Genomic DNA, 26,330 nt, shown 5'->3' with positions numbered 1-26,330 from the left:
GCCATAATGGACCTAAACCCCCAAAAGATATGTTTGGAGCCGCAAAAAAAATGTAAGGTTTTATACAAGTTTCATAAGGAAGGCAACCCATACTGCATATATAAACTGTATAATAATAATAATAATAATAATAATTTCCTTGTATTGTCATTCTGTGTAACAATGTACACAGAACGAAATGTCGATTGCACCTGACCCGATGCAGCCGCAGCCAAGAGAGGGCGCCGCCGACCACTTTTTAAGTCTTAGGAATGACTCGGCCGGGGCGCGAACCCGAACCTCCCAGTCTCAAAGCGGGCGCCTTACCATCTAGGCTACTGAGCTGGTACAAGACGCTTCTCTAGCCACAAATATTCGAGTTACGAAAAACGGTAGATATTTTTGGGGGGGATGTAGAAAAATATCCAGGCATTGCTGCAAGTTAGATTTTGTATCGTGTACTCCTTTTTCCAGAGTACAGGACGTTACTGTAGTGCTCCTTTCTGCCTCTACTGACGTGTGGCGCTGTGAGAGCATCCACCCAGAAGAAGGAATCCAGCTTCCTTTTCCAACTTCGCGTGTAAACATTTTATACTGCATCTCCAGCGCCTTAAGAACCATGACATTTTTATTATTTAGTATCTGGTGCATCCATTCAATATGGTTGGTGTAAAATGTAAAGATGGGGCGAGTCGTTTCCTTTGAATTGAAAGTGGAATAAGAAAGCTTGACGCGGTTGAGAAAATAGATTGCTTTTTTCAGTCACTCTACCACAGAGGAGGAACTCTTGAAGCTCATCTCCCAAAAGTATGTTAAACTTAACTTTATATAGCCTATTATTTTATAAAATGTTTTTTTTAGTACAAAAGAATACATGTTACATATACAAGCCTTAAACATACTTATAAAAACTTTAAACATACAAAATATAGCACTGAAGCAACTTGCCAAAAAATTCAACTTACAAATGATCGTCCGGAATCGTTCTTAAGTCAGCGTCTTATCTATATTTATTGGAAAACTTTACAAAAACGTCCTTTTTAAATTAAAAAAAAACATATTTCAATTAAAATCTTAATCTAATTTTAAATTTTGTATCACTTTAAAATATAAAGTCCAGAAGTTAAATTGTAATGAAAATAAATGGTTTATATATATTTGTTTTTCAAGGAGGCAAACAGTTGCGGCATCGCCACTCTGCTGCTGAAATCGAGGTAAAATGATCGTTTTAGAGGTCCTGGGGTTTCATATATTTAGAAACCACTTTTAAAGAAGTATAGTTCATCTGAGGAAAGAATTTAAAAAGAATTTAAAAGTTTCAACCCTCGCCAAAAGTTTCCAGATGTTCCATCTCCAACTCCCCCAAAACAGGAAGTCCCCGTCCTTTAAAAGCGACTGACATTCCTTCCCACCAATCACGCGTCGATCCTCACCACTTCGAACCAATCGTGACAAGGAAAAAAGGTGGGACTACTTATGCAAATGACCCAGTCAACCTGACCTAGTCCCGCCCCTTTGTCTTTCCCGCACCGTCAATCAAAATAGAAAAAAAAAATCGACCGAATTCTCCGATCCGGTCTATGATAAAAAATGAGCTTGTTTGGAGTTTAGCCGCTTTAACTAACCCATTCGGGATGTAAACTAGTTAAACGAGTTCTTCGACGTCCTACTTGGGCGGTGAGTTTTACTACGGAGAGCTGTGTCTTTTCCCAACCTTTTTTTTCCTAGCTTAGCTGCTAACTAGCAATGGTAAGCTAGCAGGCTAGCTAGCTAGCTAGCTTACGGAGTTGTAAACAACTTGACGACGGGGAGAGAATTATTCTCAATTTCGTTCAGGGAGGGGGACACGGAACGACGGTCGCGGAAAAAAAGGTCCTGGTGGCGGGGAGGAAGGGATGCTTTGTGGGGCTTCCGAGGCCCGACGGGAGTTGAAGATTACCGAGTGAAACAAGGGGAGAAATGGCGTCCGCGGACGTGGACAGCAGTCAAAGCGACTTTCTTCAGGAAACGCAGGTAAACAAACTCGCCCCCCTCCCGTTTCCATCGTTTTCGTTTCCACCCCCCCACGATGGTGTCGGACGCCACTTGCACACATTTGGAGAATTGGGATGGCATTTGGGGAGGGGGGAAGGGCGGAGGAGGCTCCAGCGTCCGCCGTCGTGCGACTTCCTGTGTTCGCCCCCTCCGCCGTCGGCAGCGGCCTCCCACCCACCTCTTAGCCCGTGCAAACCCGCCCATAGTGGGGAGGACGCTCGCCCTCGGCAGCGATCGGCTACCCGATCGACGTCGATCGCTTCCCCGGGCGTCCATCATCACAAGCAGCGGGCCGCCCATCCCCCCACTCACCCGTTCGACACCATTGTGGAAGGAAGCTAGCGGTCATCTCGTTGTGTATTTTTTTCCAGCATGAAAAACACAATTTCATCCGATCGTGGTGCATCTTGCGTGTTTAATCTCATCCTTCATGGCAGCATGGTGCACCATGAGTTATCGATCCTAAAAAGCGTGCAAAAACGGATTCAAAAGACAACTCATTTTGTTGGAGAGTGAAACGTGTTTAAGGTAAACACAACGGCCAGTACCCATAATTTGTCCACGTTAGACGTCAATTTTCGTGCTAGCTTATGTTTAAAACAAAACCAGACCAGATTTGGCCCAAATCCCATTATTATCTGCACCGCTTATCCTCACTAGGGTCGCGGGGTGCTGGAGCCCATCCGAGCTATCTTCGGGCAGTGGGCAGGGGACACCCTGAACCGGTTGCCAGCCAGTCGCAGGGCTCACAGGGACAGACAACTTGCTCGCTCATTCACACCTAGGGACAATTTGGACCGGCCAATTAACCTGACATGCACATTTTTGAATGAGGGAGGAAACCCACGCAAGCACGGGGAGAACATTCAAACTCCACACAGGTGGTTTGATCTCATGACCTCAGAACTGTGCCGCACACCCGCTAACCACTGCGCCGCTGTGCTGCCCCCGGCCCAAATTCCAGTATCCAAAATGTCTTGCGAGATCCCCCCACAGGCCAAACATGTAAAAAAGACGTCATTATCTGGTTGTTGGGTGAAATTTGGATAAGGTAAACACAATTAAATGGTAAATGTTTTGCATTTATGTAGCGCTTTTCAAGTCAATGAAGACCTCCCAAAGCGCTTTACAATGTACTTCACACCATTCACACACTCACACACCAATAGGGAGTCAGCCATGCAAGGCCCCTACCTGCTTATTAGGGGCATTAGGGATTCAGTGTCCTGCCCAAGGACACTTTGACATATAATTACTGTTTTTAACTCTGTTCAGTCTACATTGGACATCTATTTTTGTGCTAAATCGTCTTGCGCAGGCTCCCCCCACCGAGCAATTTATTGTTAAAAATACATCTTTATCCGTTTGTAAAGTCAAATTTCTATAAAGTGAACACTTCAACTCTATTTACTCTTGAATGTATTGTTTTGTGCTTAACCGTGTCTAAAACCAGCCCAAAATCCAACATTCAAAAGATGTTTCGTGCTGGATCACCCCAACTGTGCAAAAATGATTCAAAAGAGATCTTTATTAGGTTGTTAAGTGCAATTTGGATAAGACAAACACAAAAACAGTTTTTAACTACTTAGTCAACTTTGAACATTTATTTTTGTGCTAAATTGGGTCCAACATTAAAAAAGCCGTCTCATGCTGGCCCCCCAATGAGCAAATGATAGTTAAAAGGTGTCCGCAAGACGTCTTATTTGTTTGTAAAGTGAAATTTGTGTATGCTAAGCAAAGACTAATTTTAACTCTATTTTTGCCATGTTGGAGCCAAATCATGTGAAAAAACAGACTGTTAGATTTAGCCTACAGATCCAAAGTGTTAATTGTCATATGCACAGCAAGAAAACACAATTCGCTGCACAATGAAATTCTTACTTTGCTGTCCACACAGTTGCCAGCGTAATAAATCGAAGAAACTTTTTACATGTATACATAAAATAATATTTTGAATATCAAACGATAAAAATACAAGATTAGCTCAAGATGAGTGAAGGTAATAAGATAAAAATAAGTTGAAAGTGATTAGTGCAAAAATGGCCCAAGTATGGTCCAGTTTAAAGTGTTTATAGTGTAATAAATCTAACATCCAAAAGAAGTGTGGTGATGACCCTACTGGGAAAAAAATGGTTGGAAAGATGTTTGTTTTTTTGTTAATTTTTTAAGGCTTTGTTCGGACAACTTTTTGGGGGCCAATCTCGTACCACAAAGACTACTTTTGTTGAAAATAACACTTTTGGGGGCATAAATTTGGACATGATTATCACAACAATGACTAATTTTAACTCAATTTGGTCTAAGTTCTGTGGGCTATATACATGCCAATATTAGTCTTCTATTTTTATGCTAAATTACATCTAAAATAGCTATAGCCAAAAATCAAACATCCGAAACTGCTTGTGCTGGGGGGATCTCACCGGCCAAAATTCAGTTTAAAAAATGTCTCATTTGGTTATAAAGTGAAATCTGGAACTTCTTTTTCAAAATGTTGAAAATACAACATTTTCAGGAGCTAAATTTAGGACCACAATAGACTAGATAAAAACAAGTGTTTTTGGGAGTAAATTTGGTAATGTTGGATGGGTTCAACATTAAGTTCCATTGTGGCATCTCCTCCATCTTTATTTTGACCCCTTTCATTGTGACACGGGTTCAAATCCCTGCTCGACAAGTAGTCCGTCTTCCGCAGCATAAACAGGTTAAAATATGTACAAAAGACGTCTTTCTTCGGTTATGAAGTAAAAGGTGGAAAAATGTGTTTTTCAAGATAACCTTGTCAGGGCTAAGTTTAGCGTACAATATAATTGTCCTTATTGTCAGAGATTACGACGGTCCATTGTTTACAATGAGCATAGATGTGGCACTCCAAGAGAAACAAGAAAAAAGTATTAGGCCTGAGTTGAGAGTGCATCAGAAAATAATGCAATGAAAAAAGTGCAAAGACATTCAGCATTAACAGTGTGAAAAACGAAGGAGTAAATAGCCTGTTATTCTTTGTTTTAAGGGACCTGTAGCGTATGCCAAAGAGGAACAGCTCAAATAGAGGGTGGCTTGTTGAGAGGAGTTGTTAATGTTGTAGACAAGTCCTCCAGACTGGACAGAGACCAGCCCATGATTTTGTAGGTTGGATTGATGATTCTCTATAAGGATTCTTCCATCTGCTGTCAAGCACTCGTGTACCACACTGTGATATTTCTTGATAAAGGTTCACATGAGACAGATTTGGTGATTTTGTTGAGGGTTGTTATAAAAAGAGCCATTTTTTTAAATCAGATTGTTCCATCACTTCAAGGTGAGAACTAGTTTACACTGCTCGTCTCCAGATCACCTGCTTTCCAAAGAAAAACAAATTATTGGCCAAACAGATAGAGATGGAGCCATTGACAGCCTTGATTTAAAATGCGATGATCCACTTAGCTCCTGTTAATCTGCCGACGATCTTCCACCTTCTCAGACCACAGACATGTCCGCCATCCAACTCTCGGGATCAGACCGCTGGGAGGTGTTGACGCCCATTTCGGCCTCTAAAGATGATCCCAATGGCGGTATCATCACGTCGAACGGCCAGTATGTGCTTCCCCTTGGGGGTCTCCCCAGCCAGCCCATCTATGTCACTGCGCCCGGGGGCGAGGCGGTGGCCAACGGCGTGTCAGGAATTCAGTATCAGGTAAAATTAAGTTATAACATCTTACCTGACTCGTGCTTTTGCTTTAAGGTATTTGCACAATTGTGGGTAGGGACACCAAACGCTGGGAATACCTTATAAGTAAAGCAAAATTCTATTTCAGGTCATCCCTCAGATCCAAAACGCAGACGGGACGCTGACAAACTTCCAGACGCAGGGCCTGGATGACGGCACGGGGCCAATCCAGCTCCTCCAGGACGGCAGTCAAGGCGGCATCGGACTCAGCTGTGCCGGGGCGACGGCCACCACCGACCTCCTCACGCAAGCGGGGCAAGCGCAGACCATCCAGGGTCTTCCTTTGGCCGGGGGCTCGGCATACCCCGTGGGGCTCCCCGGCAACATCACCTTCGTGCCCATCAACAGCGTGGACCTGGAGTCGCTGGGCCTGACGGCCGGGCAGACCGTGCCCATCGCTACTGGCGTCACGCCCGAAGGACAGCTCATTATGAGCGGACAGAGCCTGGAGAACGCCGGGCAGAGCGCTAAAATGGCGGCGGGGGGCGGCGCCAACCAGGAGCTCTACGTGCCCACCTCGGACGCTTCCTCTCAGCTCCCGGCCACCATCGACGGAACGGGAGTCCTCACCCAAGCCACCGTCGTGTCGGACCCTTCGTCCTCTTCCGAAAACTTTAATTCCCACCTGCAGCAAATTCAGGTCAGAGCTCACTCAATAGACGGACTGGCTAATCAACAGCCCTGGATTGGTTTGCATAGTAATCGTTCAACTCATTAAAGGGATACCCAAATGTAACACATGCAAAATGTTGGAAATGGTAGGTGTTTATATTTCATTGGTATATTCTAATTAGTTTCTGAGATCATGCCTTTTGAAGACAGCCTGTTTCGTCGTCGACTTCATGAGCTGTGACGTCATCAGGGTAACTCCGGCCCCCTCGCAAGCCAGTTACCATATTGGTTTACGTGTTAATTACTCAAATAGTTTTTGAGTGTTTTTTTAGCCAAGTTTTGCTAGGTTTTGTTGACAATACCTAGGTGTTGTGTCTCGCGGGTGGGAGCAGTTATGGTAAAATAGGTGGCGAGCAGCTGAAATGGGGCGAACTGGCAAAAAGAACATGCCAAAAGCTAACAGGGGCTAACCCAGCCAAGGCATTCTAGCCAGATGCAAAAAGAGGGCGGAAAAACGTTAGGTTGCCCGACCGAAAGCATGCGGTAAGCAGCCAGTCTATCCGGGAACCGGCAACGAAAACCGCCCACGGCAAAAAAAAAAAAACAGCCAGGAGGAAAATGGCCATGGCAGGCTAACCAGCTAGCCATCTGCTTACGGTTACCCAAACTGGAAGCTATCTGGGCAATATTATACCGATTGCAAGAAACGCAGAAAAACACGCAAAGAAATGGTCAATTGCTTACATAAAAATAAAAGGAAGCGAAGGCAAAAAAGGTTCCTGTACACGACAGCATTTAAACTTGGTAGAAGCACGGAACTAGGATAAAACATTCAGAAGTTTCCAAGCGACATGGTAAGCAAATTTCCAATTTCTCCAAGCAGAAACGAGCGCTATGCAATCGCTTTTCTCTACAATCGCATTCTGTTTTTCAACCAGACCCGCCATCGTTATGAAACACAGCTCTTGGGGATATGAGGTCTATCGACTCAGACTGAATTTCTCGAGTCCCCCGGCGCGTAGAATGTTTTACAGCATATCTAAATGATTGTGGGGAGGAACACTACACTCACACTGCACCTAGTTGAAAAAACTAGAATTGGTTTTTGAGAATCCCTTTTAGCCTGTGCCCAGCAATGAGCCCCTTACTCATTTACAAATGATCAGACATTAGTGTCAATTGTGGTTTCCAAATTAGGTTTTTTTCCCCTCCACTAAACATGCGTTGAATGATCTTGCGAAGCAACTCAGAGCTGGTTAGAATAATTTTATTCTTTGTCAATAAGTGACAATAAGCTGTAGATCTATTTTTCGAGAAATTCTAAGGCATAAAAATACTTGACATTCAATTCAACAAGGACTATGACATCATCAATTCTATTCAGATTTTTTTCCTTGGTTAAGCAACCTGAAATGAATGACACAGATGCTCTTCTGTCTTTATTATACTTCACTACCAGCACAAGTCTATTGTTTATTGGAAGATTGTTTGTCCCCGGCAATTGTAGATGACTCGTGCCTCAGTAGGCGCCAACTTTGCAAAAATTCCGCTTGCGAAACTTGCGAAAAGTGACCCAAATTCATTCCAAACGTATACTGCACAGGTGCCATCGTCGACGCCCGGCACAGCCGCCCTCTCGCAGCCCATCCTGCAGCTGTCGGGCGATGGTCAAAGCCAGGCCTCCTCGGGTACGGACTTGAACACGGCCGCTGGTCAGACCCTGCAAAGCGTCCAGCTGGTCAACCCAGGCACCTTCCTCATCCAGGCCCAGACGGTCAGCGCCACCGGGCAGATCCAGTGGCAAACCTTCCAGGTGAGCGGGCACGTCTCAGGGAGAGGTCGATCGATGATCGGATGGGCTGATTATCGGCGCCGGCATTTGGTAACTTGACGGGTATCTGCATTATTATTTACTCGACAGGCAGATTACGAAGTCTCAGATGCAGCCAAGACGCTTTCACTTTTTTCCACTCCTCCTCTCCTATTAGTGTGGTAGCTCAGCCAACCTATCCTGACATACCTGTTTCGGTGATAGAAAGGCATGTTTGCGATCAAGAGATAGTGTAATAAGTGTAACTAACAGGTAGAGCCTGATTATTAGCGCTTATCATAAGATGAGTTGGTCAATGACGAGTGAGTGTGTTGTGATTGAGAAAGAGTATAAAAAGCACGCTAAAATGGACGGCTGAGTGATTAGTTGTTACCATAACATCGGTTCGTTAATTTGGCTCTTAAAAAAGACTGCCCACATTTTTCAATCCACAAGCTCCGTTGAAATTTTGTTGAACATTTTGTTTTTAAGATAATTTAAGTCATGTTGTTTGCATTGAAATATTTATTTTTATATCGTAAAACAATCTGTTTTTATGTACCTTTATGCGAGTTGCTGCTAAGCCTGATTTCATTCCCCCCTGCACTGATTTTTCATCTTAGTTGTGTTGAAATTTCAATTTACTTTCAAAGAGTTATGGTTAAAAATTTTATTTGAATTCATATCAAATCATCGTTTTTTCTTTTTGCATTATTAAGAATTCCTTTTGTTAATTTTTAAGCTTTTACATCAAATGAATATTCTCTCTAAATACGGGTTATCGGCCTCCTCTCGATATTAATCGTCGGTATCGGCCCCGGAAAACCCGTCTCGGTCGATCCCCGGTCTGAGACGGCAATCCTCGGAAGAGAAAAAGAATGAGACGAGCTTCGTGTGTTCAGGTACAAGGCGTGCAGTCGCTTCAGGGGCTCCAGCTGCCGCAGGGGCAGGGCCAGCCCCAGCAGCTGACTTTGGCCCCCGTTCAGACTCTCCCGCTGGGCCAGGGAGGCCAAGTCAGCCTCCCCAACCTCCAGACGGTCACCGTCAACTCGCTGACACAAAGCGGCGTTCACTTCACGCACCAGGGAGACGACAACAACAGCCCGGCCGGTACGACCGCATTTTTTTTTTTCATGTAAATGCTTAAAATTGCTGCCGTGTTTCTAAGGTTAGGTGTCTGGTTAGGTCGAGCAGCTAGGCTTGATGCTTCAGAATGTAGGGTTCCAAAATAGGTTTATAGATAGGGTTATGGTTTAAAACGGGGTTAGGTCTAAAACAGGCGGCCCCCCGGGTGAATTCTGCCCGCGAAACAACACTCAGAGAAGCGCAAGAGAAAAACAAGCTGCAGGTTGAAATATGTCAACTTGATGTTGCCAAAGCCAGGTGCCTCTAACAAAGACACTGTACTTGTATTTATTTCTCTCTCCCTCTCTCTTTCTTTTCTCCCACTCTTGTCTCTTTTACTCTCTGTGTCTCTCTTTTTCTCTTCCTTTGTTGCTCTTTGTCTCTTTCTCTCTCTGTGTCTTTTAACCTCTTTTGCTCTAACTTCCTTTTTTTCTTTTCTCTTTCTCTCTTCATACCCTTCGCGCTTTCTTTTCTTTCTTTGTCCCGCCCTCTCTCCTTTTCCCTCCCTCTTTCTTTTATTTCTTTATCTCTCTTTTTCTTTCTCTTTAATCTACTCGTCCGGCCCCCGACAGAATGTTTGTTCTATCGTGTGGCCCCCGAGTTAAAATGAGTTTGACACCCCTGCTCTAGGGTTTGGGCAGCAAGTTAGGGTTTTATACCAATTAAGGGTATCGAAATAAGGTTGGGGCTAGAATTAAGGTTTGAAACTAAGGGTTAGGCTCCCGTTCTTTCAATCTGCGCTGGATTTCTTCTCTTAGTGGTACGGGGAAAACAGTTCTTAAGAAGTGCTTGAATTTGGCCAAGAAAAAGGTGTACAAACCCTGTATAAAACCAAAATATTTATTACAAAATATTAGACAATGTACCTTTAGGAATATATTTGTATTTAAAATATTAGGAATAGGAAACAAAGAATGAAACCACAAATGAATTACATGGAGTAACTTTTTGAATTTTAAAATGATTGAATCCAATAAACAAACACTGAAATCCATTTCATATTTTCATTATAGCCTCTATTGTGATTACAATCTGTCCTCTTTGCTGGTTTGGGCTAACACTCGTGTCGTCTTCTTTCCAGACAATTTTCCAAAACAGAGCTACATTGTTCCATAAACCACAAGAAATGCAACTTATACTCTAGTGTGAATTCTCGTTTTTGTTGTTTTTAAAGGGACAGTGAGTCATATTTAGTGCCTCCTAGTGCTACAGAACCCTTCATTCTATAAGAAACAAAAGAAACTAAATATGAATAAAATGATGACTCACATCACGTGGTAAGCTTTCTCTACTGGCTTTGATCTCTTTGATCTCCGGCAAAACTAACATCAAATGCGACAGAAACAAAATGAAAATAAATCCAAACAGCTTGCCAACATCATTTTTGCCGTTCCATGTATTCCGTTACTCCCCAAGCATGCACAAAATTTAGTCATTTTATTCATTTTAGTTTCTTTTGTCTTTTATTAGCATATTTGGTATTGGAGTAATCCAAAAAGTAATTGAAAGTAATCCAGTTAAAGTCACCCTACCCATATATATACATATGTTACAGGCTGAGGAACTCTGGTCTAGACATTGAAGATTTCAACCGATAAAGGTCATCCAACGTGTATTTCAAATAATAACCGTAACGATTCCTCTAACCGGGCAGGCATCAACATCAAGCAGGAGCCCGACTCCGAGGACTGGCGCCTGAGCGGCGACTCCACGCTCAACCCCAGCGACCTGAACAATCTTCGCGTGCAGATGACGGTGGACGAGGACGCCGACGCGGCGAGCGGCGAGGGGAAACGACTGCGCCGGGTGGCGTGCACGTGCCCCAATTGTAAAGAGTCGGGAGGAAGGTGAGCTGCGGATCGCGTGTGATGATCTAAAGCTGGGGTCGGGAACATTTTTGACTCGGCGCCATGAAAGCGAAATAGTCAGATGTTTCTATTCAGTCACATCTTGAGTAGTTAGCTATTAAACCTGACCTCCAGACAAAAGTACATTACTATCCATTGATCATCAGTGAAGAGGAGGTAAGACGTGATTTCGGGAGGTTGAAAGAGAGGAAATCCCCAGGCCCCCATAAACTCTCACCCCGCCTTCTCCCTGTCTTTACTGGTATTTTCAATTGGTCTTTGAGTTCAGCTACTGCCCCCTTGTATTGAAAGCGGGCTACTATTGTACCGGTCCTGAGAAAGAACAATGTCACATGTTTGAACAATTATAGACCCGTAGCACTCACGTCCGTGATTATGAAAACTTTCGAGAAGATCGAATTGAAATTCAGGAAGTCCTTTTTACCATCGAATCTAGATCCGTACCAATTCGCGTATCGTGCTAATAGAAGTGTAGATAATGCCATTTCAATTTGTATTCATGAGATTTTTAAGTCATCTTCAGCATAGTATGTCATACGGTCGTGTTTTATTCATAGATTTTAGTTCGGCTTTTAACACTCTCAAACCTGACCTCCAGACAAGAGTACATTTTACCACACCGTGTGACGTTTGATGATTTCATCGACAAATATCCCGCTCAAATAAATCGTCGAGGTTCATTTTGACCGTCTGTTTTGTCATGGACGATGGTGACATAACGGTTGTTTCGTAAAAATGTTACAGAATACAATGTACTGCCTAAATTGTTTCATAAGCTTCCATATATAAGAAATCCTCGGAACGGCCAAAACAGGGTCTGTCTGTGTGACACCCTGACTGTGAACTGAAGTAAGGAGAATGCTTCTTGTATACTGGACCAAACCGTTCATACTATTAAAGCTACGTAGACAATGCACTTATGCAAAACATTGTGTATTTACAATCTCAGACATTTAGAATATCGTGATGTTATTTACTTCTCCAATGTAAAAAAAAATGGCATTTGAAATACAGACGCTGCCCTACTTACTAACGAAATAGGTTCCGGACTATTGTTCGTAAGTTGAATTTGTTCATAAGTTGCTTCAGTGCTATATTTTGTATGTTTAAGGTTTATATAAGTATGTTTAAGGCTAATATGCGTAACCTGTATTGTTTTGTTGTAAAACATGAACATTTCAAGTCGGGTCACGTTTATTTATATAGCCCTTAATCACAAAAATGTCTCAAAGAACTGCACAGGATTACAATTACAAAATTGCACAATTACCTGATCTTAAACCAGCATAAAATAATATTTTAACGTTACAAAGCAGGCTGAATTATAAAGCATAGTACTGTAAAACAAAGCTACACATTGGGCGTTGACATTCTGTGGTCTATGAAGCCCTTTGAGACACCTTGTGATTAGGGGCGTCACAAATAAATAAATAAACATGACTTATTAGCATCAGAACGCTCTAGATGAGAGTTGCATACGTATCATTTTATCCCTGAGCCTTATATACTCATGAAAAGATCCATATCTGGCTCGCGAGCCATATGTTTCTTAACCCTGCGCTAGCATCATCACAAACCTTGGGACCCATAGCCATTAAATATAATAATAATAATAATAATAATTTCCTTGTATTGTCATTCTGTGTAACAATGTACACAGAACGAAATGTCGATTGCACCTGACCCGTTGTAGCGAGCCGATGCAGCCGCAGCCAACAGAGGGCGCCGCCGACCACTTTTTAAGTCTTAGGAATGACTCGGCCGGGGCGCGAACCACCGACCTCCCAGTCTCAAAGCGGGCGCCTTACCATCTAGGCTACTGAGCTGGTTGTTCAAAAAAGTACGGTATTGTATTCACTTACTAGCAAAACCATTGCAAAGCACACGGGATTCTACACTGTATGAAGAGAAGAAAAAGGCATTGTGGGAGAGAGTTCAGCGAGTTAGTAGGGCAGCATTTTATATGACATTTACCAACAGTGACAGTCATTGTAGAGACATAACTTGTTTTATGCAATCTGTTGTTGTAATATGTTGGGAAAGACGCTGTTAAAAACATCCTTTTCCACACCGTAAAGTGAAATCGTTGTAAAGCGGGGATTGCAATTACCGGGGGTCTACTGTATTTGGTGTGAATTGGAGATTGAGTAGTATTTACCCCTTTGGCAGAGGTTCTGGGCTCGGCAAGAAGAAGCTTCACATCTGCCACATTGTGGGCTGCGGCAAAGTCTACGGCAAAACTTCGCACCTGCGGGCTCACCTGCGCTGGCACAGCGGCGAGCGGCCATTCGTCTGCAATTGGATGTACTGCGGGAAAAGGTTCACCAGGAGCGACGAGCTGCAGAGACACCGGAGGACGCATACAGGTGAATAGCTCGACTTTATTGAGAAATAATGAAAACGCGAGTTCCGAAATCTGGATCGATCGATTCCGAGTATACAAAATGGGTTATTTTAAAAACATGGTCGCATTTAAAGAGATAATAGGTGATAGGGGGGCCTAGTGTGGGAACGTTCCTGATGCCCTCTAGTGGCAGAAGGTTATTCATACACCCCAAAACGAAACCAACAATGGGAAGATTCACACTTCAGAGCTTATGTTCAATTCCGATTTTTTTTGGGTGAAGTCTAAATTTTATGGGAGATGGTTCACATTTCCAACTAAATGTGATCTCCTATGTGAACGCCACAAGTGATCGTAGAAGAGGATTCATGCTCTGGTCCTGAGGCAGCGAAGCAGCCCCAGGCCATCACGCTGCCAATTACTATGCTTTACGTACTCCATCATGTTTTTTTGGGTCAAATGCTGTGCCATTAAGACGCCAGATGTAACGGGCTGCACACCTTACAGAAAGTTCAATTTTTGACTCATCAGTCCACAGAATGTTTGTCCAGAAGTCTTGAGGATAATCAAGATGCTTTTTGGCAAATATGAGACGACTCTTTGTGTTCTTTTGCGACGGCAGTGGTTCTTGCCTGAGAACTCTTGTGGATGGCATTTTTGGTCTGGGGCCGCTTTGCTGCTTCAGACCAGGACAACTTGCCGTGGTTGTCGGAATAATGAATTCTGGTGATTATCGGAATATCCTGAAGGAGAACGTCCGGCCATTCGTTTGTGCCCTCAAACCCGAGCGCTCTTAGATCAGGCAGCAGGACAAATATCCCAAACACACCACTCCTCTCTTCCTCAACCTCCGGCCCTGCTTGAAGCTCAGACCCGTCTAGCTGAAAACCTCCTGCATTAACCTGAGCTCCGCCCCATCTCCCTTACTTCTTCTCCCAACCTGGAGGAAAAGTCGCAGTTATCAAAGAAAGATCTCAATGATCTTATCCGATTTTAGTCTAGCCACCATCCCTCCCTCCGGAAATTTGCAGGGAAGTGCAAAGATGATCGGTGCTTGTGTATTTTATTTGTGTGTAACTGTTGCACATTTGATATTAGCGCGATGATTGATGAGTCCAAGGTGAAGAAGAATCGGTGGAGCACCTTTTACTCCGGTGCCCTGCACTCCAAAATGCCTGTTATGGACGCTGACTAAGATTCTCTTTTGGGGAACTAAGAAACCTCCCTACCATAGCACTACCAAAGATTATCCTCAGGCGCCTCGAGTGATTCAACAAAACTAGCAAGTCCAACTCTGAATGGTTTAAATGGTAAATGGTCTGCATTTCTATAGCGCTTTTCAAGTCAATGAAGACCTCCCAAAGCGCTTCACAATGTGCTTCACACTTACCCATTCACACACACACTCACACACCAATAGGGAGTCAGCCATGCAAGGCGCCTACCTGCTTATTGGGGGCATTAGGGATTCGGGTGTCCCGCCCAAGGACACTTTGACATATAACACGGAGGAGCTGGGAATCGAACATGTGACTTCTTGATCCCAAGACGAGCGCTCTGCCTCCTGATCTACATCTAAAGTGACTAGGCCAAAGTCCAGATTTAAATCCAATTGAGATGTTTTGGTGCGACCTTAAATGGGCAGTTCATGCTAGTAAACGCTCCAATACAGTAGATTTGAACCGGTTTTGCAAAGAAGAGTGGGCCAAAATTCCTTCCACCGAGTTGTAAATGACTCGTGAGCAACTATCGTAAACGTTTCTATTATCACTGCCAAAGGTGGTCCAACTCGCTATTAGCTTCAGGGGGAATTGATTATTTCACATAAGGCCAGACAGCTTTTGGTATTGTTGTGCCTTGATAAATGGAATCAAAATTCAGAAGTGCATTTTGTATTTCCTTGGGTTGTCATTGTTTCATATTCAAATTGGTTTGTCAAGACATGTTTATTTGTTTGGCCCTTCATCACAAAGAGTCTCAAAGGGCTGCACAGACCACAGATTATTGCAAACCACAGACTATTATGACACCATCCCCTGATCTAAAACCGACATGAGGGCAAATATTACACAGATATCCTCAACATAAAATATCGGTTATTCACATGCTTTGGAATAAAAGTGTATTTTAAGCTTAGATTTAAACATTTCCACTGAGGTTGCAGATCAGATCTCAGGGGGAAGAGCATTCCACAGCACCGGGGCCCGAATGGAGAAAGTTCTCAAACCTGCGGATCTCTTCTTGGCTCTTGGGATCATGAGTAGACCAGCATTTTAAGAGCAAAGGCTCCGGACCGGAACATAGGGGGAAATTAAATCTGAAATATATGAGGGAGCAAGTCCATGCATAATTTTGTATACTACCAACAGAACCTTAAAATCACATCTTAAACTAACAGGGAGCCAATGCAGGTTAGCTAAAATCAGGGTCATGTGATCAAAGTTTCTGGTCTTAGTTAAAAGCCTGGCTGCAGCATTTTGTACCAGGTGAAGGTTCTTGATTTTGGACTTCGGGAGACCGGAGAGTAGTGCATTACAGTAATCCAGACGGGAGGTAACAAACGCATGAATTATAATCTCTGCATCCAACTGAGACAGCATAGGGCGAATTTTAGCAATGTTGCGAAGATGGAAAAAAACTGTACTAGTCATATTCCTAACGTGCGTTTTAAAATACAGATTGAGGACAAATGTTACACCTCAATTTTTGACTGAGTCACTCTGGGTGATATTACATTTGTCAATGTACAAGTCACGGCATTTAGATGGACCAATCACTAACTTTTCGGTCAGAGTTAAGGCGCAAAAAGTTGAGTGACATCATTCTTTTATCTCAGTGAGGCGGGCCTCTAAATTTTCACAGTTTAGTGTGGCAGATTCCTCCATCGGAAGATATAGTTCAGTGTCATCTGGGCAACAATGGAAACTGATTATACTTGCAAATAATATCACCTCATGGAAGCATGTAAATGCTGAAAAGAAAGGGGCCAAGTACTGAACCCTGCGGAACACCACAGGTAAGACTAAAGGGATCTGAAACCTTCGAGAGTGATGATTATGCAAAAAACACCAAAATCAGGATGGGGGCAAATCCGTTTTCATGGCATTCATGTAGTTGTCGTTTATGTTTTCAAACATAGCTGACGAGACTTGATTGTGTCCTAGGCGAGAAGAAATTTGTGTGCGGCGAGTGTTCCAAGCGTTTCATGCGCAGCGACCACCTGGCCAAGCACATAAAGACTCACCAGAACAAAAAGGGGAGCGCCCCGGCCGCCTCGGCCTCACCGATACCCGCCGATACCCTCATCACGGCCGACGGTACCACGCTCATCCTGCAGTCGGGCACCGCCCACAACCTGGTGGCCAATCAGGAGATCCCCATGCAGCTTGTCACCGTGGCGCCCGGCGAGGTCTTGGAATGAGGACGTCCTTTCCTAAATCCCGTTATGTTTGCTTCTTTTTTTCTTTTTCTTTTTTTTACATATGAATATAAATATATATGACAAATAATTATATATTTTAAGTAAGAGTTATCCAGACTTTGTTTTTGCAGTCTTTTTATAGGCCGCCGTTCCAAACGGTTGCTATGTAAACACACACGGACACACACACACAAGGAAATGCCTTATTTTGTATTATAGTCGTGTATGAAATGCTGGAAGTGCATGTGCGTGTTTTTTTAAAAAGACAAAAAACAGGATAAAAAAAAAAATCCTGCCGTGTTTGGGAAGTGCGGTCTGCTGAACATTTTATGCAAGTACGCGTTTTTACTCACTATTTGCTCAACGTTTTATAATGGCGGCGAAATTATTGTTGTACACCCCACGCGACCAAACACTTTGCTAAAGCTCACTCGCTTCTTCAGTCGTTTAAGAAGTGCACTAAAATAATAGTTTTCCGATCACGGGGGAATCGCAAAATCACATTTATCACCGTTTGACGATTAAGATCTTCACTTCTGGTCACCTTTGAGAGGTTTTGGCGACAGCTATGCTAACATGCTAATGCTAATTGGGCGTTCCAGGTGGGATTATAAAGTCAAACTTTAATTATTTAGTTTATGTAGAGTCTTCCAATCATGACCATAGCATCAGGACCTTAAATTGCCTCAGATGAGCTTCATTGAATGGAAGGCTAACATGCTAATGCTAGGTGGACTTTACTACTCAAACTATGATGAGCGGGCCAACACAATCAGGAAGTGCGTTCACAATTCAGTGCAGTACAAAAGCTCACTTGGTTTTCCAACTGTTTTAGATGTGCACCTAAATATTACGTTTTCCGATCACAAACTCTCATTTATCGCCATTTGTTGGATGAGAACATCTTTTCGGGTCACCGGGGTGATTTTTGCAACCACTATGCTCTCGTGCTAATGCTAAATCAACATCTTTAATCTGGTAGAAGGAGTTAAATGTGGCATGTGAGTAAACACGTTCAGGAAGTTCTTGCACAATGCCATTGATTACGTAACACAAAATTTCACCCGCTTTTCTCGCCGTTTTAGATGTGCACTATAAAAAACGTTTTCAGATCACAATCAAATCACAAAATCACATTTAGCGCAATTTGTTGGATGAGAAAATCACTTCGGGTGATTTCAAACGGATTTCTGCGACTCTTATGCTAACATGCTAATGCTAAATGGGGGTTCCCGAGTGTGCCAGGAAAAAGAACGACTGGGGAGGGAAATGACACATTTAGGAATCATGATAACAATGTCACGGGGTTTGTAAAATCACTTTTCATTCGTTTTCTGACCCTTTAATTTAAAAAAAGTTTCCCATTTTCCATCATGATAGCTTCCAGGGTGCATCGTGACCTCTAATTGCTTCAAAAGAGCTTAAGTGAATGGAATGCTTAGCGTTTTTCGTTTTTCTTTTCTGACGAGTAGGTCAACACTTTCAGGAAATGTATTCACATTGCTCTCGATGAAGCAACACAAAAGCTCACCCGCTTTTCAAGCCGTTATAGATGTGCACCCAAATAAAAAGTTTTCCAATCACGATATAATCACCAAATCACATTCATCCCCGTTTGTTGAATGAAATCGTCACTTCGGGTCACTTTTAAGAGATTTTTACGACTGCTATGCTAACATGCTAAAGCTAAGTGAGCTTCCCAAAAGGTTGGAAAGGAGTTGAAATGTGTCAAGATAGAATGTTCCTCACATGTTTGTTTTTTTTATGTGCTTTTGCCATGCCACTGTCTTTCCTTTTTCTTTTTTTTTTTTATCAGTCCCGACGAAAACATCTAATTCCAAACGCAAAAGTCAGAAAAATGTTTGTGTACAGCGACCTTTTTTTCCCTTTTTTTTGATATGCCGAATACTGGTACAAAACAATGCAACAAATTTTAGTGGCAAACATTCCAGTTAAGGTTTTTTTTTAATTTCAATAAATCATTTTGCGCGCGGACATTTCGAAACGAACTAAAACAATCACACTATTTTTCATTGCGTTTGTATTGTTTTCGTCCACGTGTACTCCTTATATTTTTGTAGCCTTCATTTAAATATGTATTATCTTATTGTTTATAGAAGCCATCACTTAGTCCACGCGATTTATTTCAATGTATCAAAAAACTTGTTTTAAAAATCTTTTTTTTTTTTTTTAAAGAGTTGGTGTAAAAATTAAATGAATGTTACCTTTTTTTGTAAAATCTTTTTTCAAATGGATCACAATAAAGTATAAAACAACGTCTGTGGGTCTCAATGATTAAAATTATATTTTTGCTTAGTTACATGAGAAATATACGGTATACTTTTTAATTGATTTTTTTTTTAAATAAAGTTTGAGTTTTGAGTGACGTTCTCGTCAATTTACTTAAGATAACGCTGCGTGAATTGTTAACCAATCAGAGGCCGAGGTTTCCTGTATACGGAAGTTGAATCTTAATCATCAAAGGGACAGTGTTTAATTTATAGTGCCTCCAAGTGGTACAAAACACTTTAGTTCAGTAAAATAAAACATTGATTTGAATACTGAGTGAAAATACATTAAATATCATACCATGTTTGGGATCCGTGGTTCTGTTTTTGTTCGCATTAGACAACAGGAACATCTAGTGGTCAAATATTACACACTGGGACTTGAATGACATTTTTGGGGGTGTTCCCCTTTTTCGTAGGATGTTCAAAATGAAAAGCAAACTGACCTTTTTTCTTGTTTTTATTAAATTAATAGTTTTTTTGTTCGAATTGTCTGTTGTCCTTAGATGAGTCTGCCCCTTTAATAGCCAAGATTTGAGTGACGTTCGCGTCAACACATAAAAGATAAAACGGCGGTAAACGACAACCAATCAGAGGGCGAGTTGGGCTGTACGCGAAAGTTAACAGAATCATCAAGGGTTTTTTTTTTCAGTCCTGAGCTTTTTTTTTAGTTTTTGCATTTGATTTGTTCAAATAAAAGGCAAAATATCTTTTTTTTTCATGTTCTAAAGAAATGTAGAGAGTAGTGTATTTTGTGCTCTAGAGTTGTCCCACTTATTCTTACTAATGCTGCATTCCTGAAAGGTGGGAAGTCGGGTTTTCCAACTTCCGATCGGGAAAAAGGATATGTGCCCCAACTTCGCGACTAAGCCCGCCCACTTGATGTGTCATTCCAAGTATTTCCTGGTCCGAGGTTGGAAAACCCGATTTCCCACTTTTCTTGAAACGGTTTGGTGTCGTATCTGGTACAAATCGAGAGAGATAATTCCGGTTTCCCAATTGTGAGGAATGCAGCATTGGAGCCAACCGGTTTTGTGCGACTATCTGGTCAACAAATTAAAATTAAATCAGCGTCAAACGTTAACCTATCAGAGGGCGTTTGGAGCTGTATACGGAAGTCAAACCTCAACCTTTAAATCCTTTTGTTTTCGTTTGAGGAAAATATTTTATTACATTGTTCTTGTAGTTTTTTTTGGGACACAATTAAAATGAAAGTCAAAATTCGTTATTGTACCTTATTCCCTTTTCTCAAGTTTTTTTGTGTTCCGCTTATCCTTAACAAGATCCACCATTTTTCAACCAAGTTTTGATTGACATACTTGTCAACAAATAAACAACAAATAAGCGTAAAATTATAACCAATCAGATGCCGGATTTTGCTGTATACGGAAGTCGATCCCCGCTTGAAAATTATCCCCGGGAACATATAAATACGTGCTCAATTGGCACATTTATTCGACAAAGAAAACAAAAATGTCTACAAGTACAATAATAGCGACGTGAAGATTTAAATAACGAATTTAAAAAATCTGTGGAACTGTTTATTCCTTGGACGACCTCGACTCAAGTAAAACGTGACGTCATTGACAAAATGGACGCCCCGAGAGGTACATAAACACTCATTTGATGTATTTTACTTATATTTGGTTTTAACACTTTTTAATCCATAAATAGACGTCTGAAATTGTCCACGTATAGTGGATTTTTTTTACCACTATACGTTGCTGTATCGTGAATGCAACTGAAAATGAGTGCTACAAAGCTCAAGGAAGAATACAAACTATTGAGACTCAAAGTAACATAAATTGGACCTTTCTTAAAATACCTTTGCTTCGTTTTTTGCGAGGTTCTAGGGCGTACGGTAGCAGCAAGATGGCGGACAATCATGTCCCTCTAAGTGGGGCCAATGTTATGGAAAACAAATGTAGATTTTTCGACCGATGACTATCTAAAATTGCACGTTTATATAATATTCATATATGTGCATTTTGTTTTCCTTTTTTGTCCTTTTACTACTAGGAGGCGCTAAATAATACACACTGTCCCTTTGAAACACATAAATATTTAATGGCCTTGCTACAGCTTTTGGAGTTTAATTGCTTCTAATTGACAAGTCATCAGAGCTTACAAAATAATGCGGAGGGTTTTGTTTTGGGGCCCCCGGTTTTAAAAAAAAAAAAAGCTGAGTATGCATTAGTGAGATTAAAATTTGCAGAGTGAAGCCACCTTCTGTCACTTTGAATATTTCAGTGGCGTGTTTGGTGCACGGCAGCTGGCACTTTTGTGCACACACACAAGCAGAAAATAGTCCTTATTATTGATCCGAGAAGATTTTGCATGTCAGCTCTCTGCATTTAATATCCTTCAAAGAACTCTAAATCCAAAAAGTCAACGTAGTACAACACAATGATGTCGTATTTTTTCCTAATTTTTTAAACTTATTAACTAGTTAAAATGTATTCAGAGGGATACAAACAACTCCCGATTTTAACGACCTTTATGTGCATATTCTCTCTCGCCAAAGGAAAAGGCTGGCCTCATCACATCTCCAAATTGGCGCTCCAATTGATTTCATTTTTTTTCCTTTTTATTTCTTCTTATTTCTCTCTTAAGGTGAAATTTGATTTCGTATTTTGACTAAAATGTGTAAATTTTTCCTTTTGACTTTAAATGGGAAACGGCAAACTTTTCGCAATGGCCTGCAAAGGCCACAAGATAACGCCAAAGCACAACGTTTTTTTTTCTGTCTATCTAGACATCTATCTAGACATCTATCTAGACATCTATCCAGACAGCTATCCATCTACACATCTATCCATCTACACACCTATCTATCTAGACATCTAGACATATATCTATCTAGACATCTATCTATCTAGACATCTATCTAGACATCTATCTAGACATCTATCTAGACATCTACACATCTATCTATCTAGACATCTATCTAGACATCTATCCAGACAGCTATCCATCTACACATCTATCCATCTACACACCTATCTATCTAGACATCTAGACATATATCTATCTAGACATCTATCTATCTAGACATCTATCTAGACATCTATCTAGACATCTATCTAGACATCTACACATCTATCTATCTAGACATCTATCTAGACATCTATCTAGACATCTATCTAGACACCTATCTATCTAGACCTCTATCTAGACCTCTATCTAGACATCTATCCATCTACACATCTATCTAGATTCTATCTAGACACCTATCTATCTAGACATCTATCTAGACATCTATCTAGACCTCTATCTAGACATCTATCCATCTACACATAATAGTAATAATAATAATAATTTCCTTTGTATTGTCATTCTTTGTAACAATGTACACAGAACGAAATGTCGATACACCTGACCCGTTGTAGCGAGTCGGTGCAGCCGCAGCCAGAGGGCGCCGCCATTATACCAATTAGGTATGTCTCGGTCGAGGCGCGAACCAGCGACCTCCCAGTCTCAAAGCCGGCACACTACCATCTAGGCTACTGAGCTGGTATCTATCTAAATTCTATCTAGACACCTATCTATCCAGACATCTATCTAGACATCTATCTAGACATCTATCCATCTACACATCTATCTATCTAGATTCTATCTAGACACCTATCTATCTAGACATCTATCTAGACATCTACACATCCATCTATCTAGACATCTATCTAGACATCTATCTATCTAGACCTCTATCTAGACCTCTATCTAGACATCTATCCATCTACACATCTATCTATCTAGATTCTATCTAGACACCTATCTATATAGACATCTATCTAGACATCTATCTATCTAGATTCTATCTAGACACCTATCTATCTAGACATCTTATCCATCTACACATCTATCTATCTAGACATCTATCTAGACATAAATCTATCCAGACATCTATCTATCTAGACATCTTTCTAGACATCTATCTATGTAGACATCTATCTTCCTAGACATCTATATCAATCTAGACATCCATATCTATATCTATCTAGACGTCTATCTATCTAGACATCTTTCTAGACATCTATCGATCTAAAAATCTATCTATCTATCTAGACATTATCTATCTAGACATTTCTCTCTCTATCTCTCTCTCTATCTCTCTCTCTATCTCTCCGATGTCGTGTTGTTCGGAAAATGTCGTGAAGATTGGATAAAAAGCATTTTATTATATTATCATACTATATTACAATATGTTGTAATGTTGGGTCGCTGTGTCCCGTCTACTGTATTTTTTTCCTTCATTCAAATAAATCAACTCGAGCAAGAATAAAAGGATAGTGAAAAGTGTTGTGTCCACGTACATATTGATCCGGCCCGCTATACATTTCTGAGTATGTCAAAAAAAGAAAAAGAAAAAGCCAGTCTTTTGGTCATTTCTATCAAAAGTTATGATATTTTTAAAATAAATACCAACCAAATGCTCTCCCCAGCCACTGGAGGTCAGTGTTGAGTATGTATATCACGTGGTGAGTAAAACTGCATTTATTTAAGAAGTAAACCAGTTAACACATGCACACCTCTTCCCCCCATTTTTTGTGATTAAATCTGTTGTGCTTGGAAAAGATCTCTTGTCATCCGTGATTATAATATGGAGGCTAGGTTACTAGCGTAGGTTGAACGATAAAGCATGATACTGAAAAACAAACCATTCTTATACTGATCCTTCCCCCTTGAGAACAAAAAATCTGGATCCGGACCCTCGGCCAAACTGAGTTAGACATCCCTGGTGTAGTCAATTTGGCCAGACATTACAAGTTGCACCCCGATTGTCATGATTACCGATGTGATGCGCCAACTGCCTCCGACTCTGATTGGCTCCCTGTCACTATTTAAACCCATGTTTATCTGTCACCTGTTGTCAGTCCGTCTGGGAACCTCAATTTACTCCAGGCAAGCTTTTTTCGACCCTGACTCCCACCTGTTTTTGCTCCCATCTGATCCTTGGCTTCGACCCATTTTTTGATACTGACCACGTCTACTTTCCTCTCCTGGCTTTTGACTCGTTTCCGACCACGATTTTGCTCTCCTGTCTCAGCTACTGACCCGATTTTTCTGTTCCCGACACCGCCATTGCTTGCCACAGAAGTCCCACTTCCGCTTTCAGAGCGACCTACTTCCCGCATCCAGCGATCACCGGATTGCGGGTGCAAACCTTTCTCTTTCTTCTAATAAAACCGAGAAAAACTTAACACAAGTAGGTCCTGTCTCCGTTCTGGTCTTGACACCGATTGACTCTTCATGATATTTAAAGGGCCAGTGTGTAATATTTAGTGCCTCCTAGTGGTACATGAAAACCTTCATTCAGTCTAAAGAAAATTGCTGATTTGAATCTATGAACTATCATAATCATGTTTAATTTGCTAAAAACAAAAATCACAGGTTGAGAAATTTGTATTTCTTTTACACAGTGGAACTTACATTTAGGTTGCCGCCATGTTTTTCTGGCACCCTGCTGCCACGCTGTTCTTTGTGGCACTGGCCCTTGCTCGCACCAGACAATACAGTGCCATCTAGTGGTCAAATATTACACACTCTGGCTTTATGATGACTATTTTTGCACCAAATGCATAATTGCACAAACCCTTACGATACCAAACTGTATGTAACATCCTACATTTCTTGTGTAAATTATAACTATTACCTTATCCTCCTTGTTTTATAACCTTATCTTCTCTGTTCCTTTATCTTCTTGCCTTTTTACCTCACTGTGAATATGTGAAACTGGAGTGTCATGCCCAATTTCGTTGTCACAATATGTTAACCCATTTTGTAACAATGACAATAAAGCTATATTCTATTCTATTCTAATTCAATTGGAGAAAATATAATATTTGCATTTCTGTTCTGTTTTGAGTGCAAAAAAACATATATTTCGTAAAATAAACACATTAGCACGATATGCACGGCCCTCTATTGGGAATTACTGTTTGGGGGGTTTGGCGGGGGGAGGCGGGGTCCACTCTTGTTGTTTGGAACTGGAGTAGTCTTGGGTGGGGTTAGGGGGCTAATAGGATGATGTCATCCTATGTCCAGGCGAGCAATTAGAAGACCCCCAACCCCTCCCTTTCCTGAGCGATCAACTTTATGAAGCACCCTTCCGAGTAAGAACCAGGGTCACTAGGTGGAAACCTGGCAATGATTTCAAAAAAAAATCAACAAAATCTTTATTGACAATAGCAAAAATTGTTGTGCCATAGCTCAGAAATGAAATGAATTTTGAATATGGAGATATATTGCAAAATCAATCTTGCGTGACCTTGTTTGTGCTCAAATGAGTCATCCGGATCAAGTGACATCATCCATCTTGGATATTTATTATTTATTGTCTGAGAATATATGGCATTCTATTTTTCGAGATAACTAAAAAGAAACGGATGTACTTTTAATTCTGAAACTCTTTTGAAGCATTTTTATTCAAAGGGACAGTGTGTCAGGACCAAAACGGAGACAGGACCCACTTGCGTTACGTTTCTCACAAGTTTTATTGGAAGAAAGAGAAAGGGTTGCACCCACGATCCGGTGATCGCTGGGCGCGGGAAGCAGGTCGCTCTGAACGCAGATGTGGGACTTCTGTGGCGAGCGATGGCGGTGTCGGGAACGGAAAAAACAGGACAGTAGCCGGGACAGGAAAGCAAAAAACGTGGTCGGGATCGGAAACGAGTCGAAAGCCAGGTGAGGAGTGTAGACGTGGTCAGGATCAAAAACGTGACGAAGCCGGGAAACAAACGGGAGCAATAACAGGTGGGAGTCAGGGTCGAAAAAAGCTTGCCTAGAGTAAATTGAGGTTCGGAGACGGACTGACAACAGGTGACGGATAGACATTGGTTTGAATAGGGTCAGGGAGCCAATCAGAGTCCAAGGCAGTTGGCGCCAAAGGAGCGGGCACGGGTGCATGTCGTCGGTAATCATGACACAGTGTGTATTTTTTTATCGCCTCCGGGTGGTAAAAAAAAAAAAAACTTATATCGAAATAATAAAAACCATATTCATTTAAATGATAAGCAAAAATATATGTACTATCATCTAACTATGCATTTTTAGAGAAATACTTGGTGGACGAGAAATTAGAATGTCTTGTCATGATGACTAATGTGAATCAGCTGTGCCCGCTCATTTGGCGCCAACTGACGCGGG

At 41.6% G+C, this 26,330-nt stretch overlaps 1 protein-coding gene across 1 annotated transcript; it reads left to right on the top strand.

The window, feature by feature from the left end:
- The first annotated feature begins 1,515 nt into the window (after positions 1-1,515).
- On the top strand, positions 1,516-19,173 carry LOC148352249 (transcription factor Sp3-like). The gene is made up of 8 exons (XM_088354555.1): positions 1,516-1,992; positions 5,471-5,683; positions 5,805-6,356; positions 7,932-8,141; positions 9,041-9,248; positions 10,918-11,110; positions 13,301-13,497; positions 16,640-19,173. The coding sequence occupies exons 1-8, from the start codon at positions 1,939-1,941 to the stop codon at positions 16,894-16,896; spliced, it is 1,884 nt and encodes a 627-aa protein (XP_088210681.1). The 5' UTR covers positions 1,516-1,938; the 3' UTR covers positions 16,897-19,173.
- The last annotated feature ends 7,157 nt before the right edge of the window (positions 19,174-26,330 follow it).

This window comes from Urocampus carinirostris, chromosome 15 (assembly GCF_059441175.1).
Source record: "Urocampus carinirostris isolate Australia breed hairy pipefish chromosome 15, RoL_Ucar_1.0, whole genome shotgun sequence".
Taxonomy (NCBI): Eukaryota; Metazoa; Chordata; class Actinopteri; order Syngnathiformes; family Syngnathidae; genus Urocampus; species Urocampus carinirostris.
The sequence above is the reverse complement of the archived record's forward strand: the minus strand, read 5'-3'. Positions and strand labels throughout refer to the sequence as shown.